We start from the raw sequence: 6,334 nt of genomic DNA, 5'->3' as shown, positions 1-6,334 counted from the left end.
CCTTCCATTTTTCATTACTAAGTACATATTTCATAATTCTAAGACGAGCAATATGTTAAAATTGATGGGAACAATGCTCAATCAAAAACAGGTTTGATAAAGCTGATAGGTCAACAAAAGAGCCAAGTGGAATTCGACTGGCCTTAAAAATTTACACTCATCGTGTCTAGTAATATATTTGAAGACAATAGAGGTTCCATTTCTTCAATATTTATATTCTCAGCAACTTCAAAATTGTCCTTTTTTTTATTTGCATGTAAGAAGGTCGCTACCTTATTAAGTGTTTTAAAAAAATGCTGACCAGACATTCATTTAAAAACTTTGGTCAACGTATAATATAACTTGACTTTGCCAATGCATACGCAAGAATATAATTGTTGGAACGTTAAATATTTCGACTTATTAGAGCATGCCGCGTATAATATTAGCTCAATATGACTGTTTTACCTTTGACGGATCAATTAAGCGGACTGATAATATATTAAGGTCGTCTGCTTTAAGGCCGTTTCCAGACAAGGTACCACTACTCCAAGGTTCAACGTACATGGATGCTAGGGTTTACTCCTTGTTTGCCTGTAACTAGCCAAGTTTCCGTCTTTTTTCTTTTTCAGGTTCATTTCTTTCTAGCCACACTAATACAAACCTAGAATTATATCATGAATTAGGCATCAGTGGCCCTTTGACAAACACAACATCGGTGTTAGTCATAACTCCATTTGTCTCTTGGATTTGTCGTGCAAGGTTTCTCTGTCAATTCAACCTCCGCGGAAATTTGTACAAACAAAAATAATGATGTGTGTTCACCGTTTATTGTAACTTCAAGAGAAAAAGTCTATACTAATGCCTTGCTTGCTTGGTTGGATTCTTGCTTTGCCAAGCGAAGAACATAAGAGATTTGTGATTAGAAAAGCACTTCAAGTCTTCCCGTACTTCTTGAAGAAGCAATTACGTGATGGTGAAGCAATTGATCGATCAAGTTTTAAAGGTAATTCTTCTTGTTTCTGTTCTTACAGAACTCCTATAGTAGTAGGAAAACACTCTTACACATGCCAGCTAAATCCGGTGTTATTTATCATGTAACTAAGTAGCTTTTATTTTCATTATAAATGAGTAAAAATTTGGTCGTAAAATCTCAAATGCATGCACCAAAATTTTTTTAATAACAAAAAAAATCAACCGCTATGAATGTCATGTGACAACGAGAACTAAGGAATTGTATAATTCGTAGAAACTTCATATATCATCATATATCCATCAATACAATTGATAAACTCATTTGTGAAAGTTGTCATGCACTAAACTACGTAGTGCTCACTAGGGTTGGATTATAATCAGCCTTTGCTGGACCCCACCCAAAAACAAAAGAAAAAAAGAGAAAAAATTAAACTTTCAACCAAACATTGCTACATAATTATAACTGAAACTGCAAAAGGTCAACGAGCAGATTTTCCCAGTCATTGGAAGTTCCAGGCATAACATGCATGCCCTTTCAATTAGGTCAATAACTTCCTAGACTCGAGGAAATTCTTCCATTTAGGCTCACGAGATGAAATATACTCCAGAAAGCTGGCAAAATTAGTGTCCTTGTACCGCCTTGGATTTGATTCGTTGATAAGTTTTGGTGACGGTCCAACCAAGCGCGTGAAAGGTAGAGTATGCAAAGAGGCCACAGAAATCCGACCTTTTAAAGAATTCACCAACACTCTATGTAGAACACTCTTGTATTTTCCATTGCTAAATATCTAACACCAGAAAAACCAAGTCAATGACATGGTATATTAGCATATAATTCAACACAAAATTTAATAATTTAGTGCTACATGTTTATGGATAACATTACATCTCTCACGAAATAAGTTTACCTTGCATATAATAGCTTTACGTGGATTCAGTTCAAGTGAGAAAGATAAAAATTTTCGATTATATCTATTGATCACATTGTTGAGCATATTTCTTACATAAAAAGGACATATAATCATTTACATAAACGTGTTCTTTCATTGTTGAAGACATGATTAGCAACGTGATTCATGCATGTAGTAAAAAACTTTTAAGTGGCTACTTAATTATAAGTAATAAAACTCACCTCAAGGTGATCACCAACGTTGACCACAAAAGAATTGGGGATTGGTTCGACGGTGATCCATTTATCTTGTTTTTTAATTTGAAGGCCTTCAACTTCATCTTGGAGAAGAATTGTGAGAAACCCATAATCCGAGTGGGGAGGCATCCCTAGGGTTAGATCAGGTTGGGGGCATGGCGGGTAGCAATTGACAACCATTAGCTGGCTCCCATCTTTGAAGTCCTTTAACATTTCATCTTCTTCTGTCGTGTTCTCTGTGGTTCCCACAATTCGTAAGCTCTCAAAAATGGCATCCATTAGCATTAGGAATAAGTATTTGTTTTCCTCTGCGTAGGTAGCCGCCAGTTTCCTATTGTGTAAAACCCAATTAGTATTTAATTAATTTTAATAAAAAAAGACATGTATGCATATGTGAAAAGAACAAGAAAATGATTCCTACTTGTCATTTTAAAATCTTAATTATTAAGTATTAAACTAATTGCTCGAATAGGATAACGGGTTAGCTACTATATATGTGTGGTCTCACGAGGAAGTACAGCTCCTGATTCTAGGTGTTTATAATATATCTGACCATATACCTAAGAGTAATGCTAAGGAGACTTAATTTAGAGACTATATTTTGAAAACTAAAAGACATGAAAGTTGGTGATTGGTTTATTACTCAATACTTTATGTCCACACTTACCCATAGGAAGAGAGAAGAGTTGAAAGCAACCAATAAAACTATTTGTAGCTTAATTGACCAATCTCCGGCATACGTGTTTTGCACGAGGACTCAAAAATGCAAATGGAATGCAAGTCTAGACTTTTTTTAAGAGATGCGATCAAGAATATGTAATTAATAAATGAAATACACCATAATCGAAACTTACGAGTGTCTCGAAGGCTAAAAATTTATATGATTGATCACGTTAATTACTTCCGCCATATCCCTATGCAGAAAAAACACACTGAGCTTGAGCTCTCACCTCATGTCCACCGGTGACGAAGGCCAGTGAGAAAGGACATCTGGTAAGGGATGGCACATTAGCTTCAAGAAATCCCTCCAATAAAACACCTTATCTTTGTTCTGGTTAAAGCTAGTCCCATATCGGACAGGCGCACGCATATCTGAGGACATGTACTTGGCTCTCTCCTCAAAAGGGAGCTCAAAAAACCTAGTGCTCACGTCGGTCATACTGCTTATAATATCACTTGGAATGCCATGGTTTACCAACTGCATCAAACCACAATTACCCATTACTTTGAAGCTTTAAACATGCTTAACATTTTTTGCACCACGATAAGATAATTACACTATATTTATCTAAACTTCGGGAATGAAACTTTGAACTTGGGTACATGTAGAGAATGGAGCATATTGCCCTACCCAACTTGGCTAAACTCATGGTGTGCTAGATACGCTTAATGTTATAACTCATTTTAGCTGAAAGTAATCGTTTCTTAATTAGCCCAAGTACCTACATAAGAGTTAGTACTATAAGACCCACCTGAAAGAAGCCATATTGTTCACAAGCATTAGCCAGAGATTTAATGACTTGGGGTCTATTGGGACCTTGCAGTTCCTTGAAATCGATGATGGGCAGCTTCAGATTTTGGTTGGATACTTTTGGTTCCTGGTCATCACTCCGGTTAGGTCGTTCTAAAGTGGGCAGTATGTACTTGTTTGGAAGTTTGTTTATACCATTCTCATACAAGCGCTTCACGCCATTTTGGTACTGATCACTTACCCCATTCTCGGTAGTTGTCAACACTGCCATCGTTGGAGACATGAGAAATATTCCAAAACCTAACCTGGAAATTAAAGAAGCACCATTAAGGAAAATCATGTTAAAACGCCTGTACTGCGTATTTGGAAGCAGGTGATTGTGAGAGGAAGACGTATACGCTCTAGAATTTGAGATGCGTATTAGTAAAATGGAAAATTGAAAAGAAAAGAGTTGCGTTTTTTATATAATTACCTCTGTCCTTTTCCAAAAAGGAGAATGATAATGAACAAGGAAATATAGTGGGAATAAACAACAAGAAATGAAGATGGAAATAATGAGAAGGTTTCCGAGGGATATATAGTGGAAAAAAAATGAAGAACTAAACATGTACAGTAGCAAGTTTTGAGAAACCGGTTTCGGTTTTTTTAAATCCGGAGGACTGGTTCCATGGATATAAGGAAACCGTTGACAAAAAACAATTGGGTCAGAACACACGGGGTTGTAGGGACAAAATTTTAATGTCAGCTTAGTCCTCTTTCCTAGAACCTTCCAAACTGTTCATCATCTCCTTTTCCTTCAAAGGTATTAAAAATGGTAGGATACCATGGCTGACTTTTGGCATGCAGCTCATCCAACATGAATTAATTGTTAAGTTGCTAGCTAGGGTCCCTTTCTATATGATATCTTGGCCATAAAGGTTTTTTATTATTAGTTTCAGTTTGGAAAGATTAATTGATTTTTTGCTCATTTACATATTTTTTTGGGGTTAGTAATTTTTTTTGGCATTGTCAACAATCATTTCATCTAGTCGCGCCTTATTAATTTTGATAGTCATGGTCAAACTAAATTTACACGCAAGGTTTTCACAATCTCCATGGATGAACCTTTGTCTTCAATTAGGATGACCTAGTCTAATGATGCCCTTATTTTTATGATGATTTCGAAGTATTACGGTAATATGTCATATGGATGCGTATAAATTAATCACGGTAATGATGTACTATAGGTGAGAAACTCGTCATCGTGAATGAAAGAGAAAACCAAAATTTGAATACTTGTAACTGTTTTATCAAAATTGATTTTGAATTTTGAAAACCCACATAAATAACTTTCAAATTTGAAGTTTCAGTTTTTATTCTTACTAAACAAGTTTTTAGCTTACAGTTAGAATTAAAAACTAATGCGGGAATGATTATCAAACATGTCCTTAAGCATTAACAAATCTCAAAGACTGCGTATCTATATGCAAGATTTGATATAAAGAATCGGTCACTATATGGTATATATGCTAGGATTTTGTATGTATTTGTCCTTGGTAGTAAGAGCTCGAAAGCAGGTGAACATTAGCCATACTTCGAAGAATCCAAAGGAAAAACGACGATTTCTGCAGAAGCAATGGTTGCAAGCTTTTTCTATTTTGTCAGTATTTTCGTTGAGTCCACACAAAATTGTTGTTATTAGGGTAGCACTATCCGACGTATCATGAACGTTAGATAACTTTGTGCTTGTGGCCATATACGTCTGACCAACCGATCGAATATATATGAAGTTCCATTTATTCTTGGAAAAAAAATAAAAAAATAAAAAACCCTCCTTGATTAATATTATGTTGATCATGTCTAAAATTAATATGATGTTGCTGATAAGTAACACATAAATAATATTATCCAATGCACATTAGAATCACTAGTACAAAAAACTATTTGCGCGACCGAACTTTGTGTGACAAAGACAAACTCATCGCGCAAGCTAGACCTCGCAATATCTCACACAACCATTTAACACGACATGAAAATAACATGTTTTGGGTCGACACTATAACTAATCGGGTCGTTATCGGGTCCTTAATAGGTTTACACGCGACGTAGGTAACCCGTTTCGACACGTTAAGAAAAAATTTATTTTGATGTTTCTAATTTTTTAAACTACTAAAAAAAACTTACTATAAAATACAATAGGCATAGTCTATATGTATATATTGTATATCATAATATGTATTAATGTACTGTTATTCTATATAAATTTAAAAATATAGTATACAATAGGCAAAAGTGAGATTAAAAAATCGTAAAACACATTAAAAATAAAAATATCAAGTAATATAAAAATACCAAACACATTAAAAAAATAATAATTAACTTACAAGTGCGAAAAATGTGAAAAAATATGCAAATGCTCGTGATCGCATCCTTTACGCTTTAAGGATGGTTACATCGTCATTTGAATTATTAAAACCATACAAAGCCTCATGAATAGTATTTTTCATGAATAGTATTTTTAAGGGAGTTCAAAATAAACCAATATCATTTCCCTTGGTGATTGATGAAAATTGAAGGTTTTTATTGTCAAAGACGTGCAAGGTTTCCTCAACCTTGAAACGCAACTCCTTGCATTTGCATATCCTTGACCATTTGGTCTTTTGTAGTAAAGTACTAATGTTTTTTCATTAGACTCTTATTCTGGGGTATGTAATACTTAAAAGACTAATGTTGTTTTTATGTTATCATTTTGCATATCCTTGAACATTTGGTCTTTTTTTTTT

The 6,334-nt window shown here is 34.5% G+C and overlaps 1 protein-coding gene across 1 annotated transcript; it reads right to left on the bottom strand.

Moving 5' to 3' along the window:
• Nucleotides 1–1,213: 1,213 nt before the first annotated feature.
• LOC126592094 (probable 2-oxoglutarate-dependent dioxygenase SLC1) lies at nt 1,214–4,196 on the bottom strand. Its single transcript, XM_050257849.1, has 5 exons — nt 4,045–4,196; nt 3,574–3,877; nt 3,052–3,299; nt 2,087–2,432; nt 1,214–1,742 (listed from the first exon to the last, which is right to left on the bottom strand). Exons 2-5 carry the CDS (start codon nt 3,853–3,855, stop codon nt 1,494–1,496), a joined length of 1,125 nt encoding a protein of 374 aa, XP_050113806.1. The 5' UTR covers nt 3,856–3,877; nt 4,045–4,196; the 3' UTR covers nt 1,214–1,493.
• Between the last annotated feature and the right edge of the window lie 2,138 nt (nt 4,197–6,334).

This window comes from Malus sylvestris, chromosome 12 (assembly GCF_916048215.2).
Source record: "Malus sylvestris chromosome 12, drMalSylv7.2, whole genome shotgun sequence".
In the NCBI taxonomy this organism is placed as follows: Eukaryota; Viridiplantae; Streptophyta; class Magnoliopsida; order Rosales; family Rosaceae; genus Malus; species Malus sylvestris.
The sequence above is the reverse complement of the archived record's forward strand: the minus strand, read 5'-3'. Positions and strand labels throughout refer to the sequence as shown.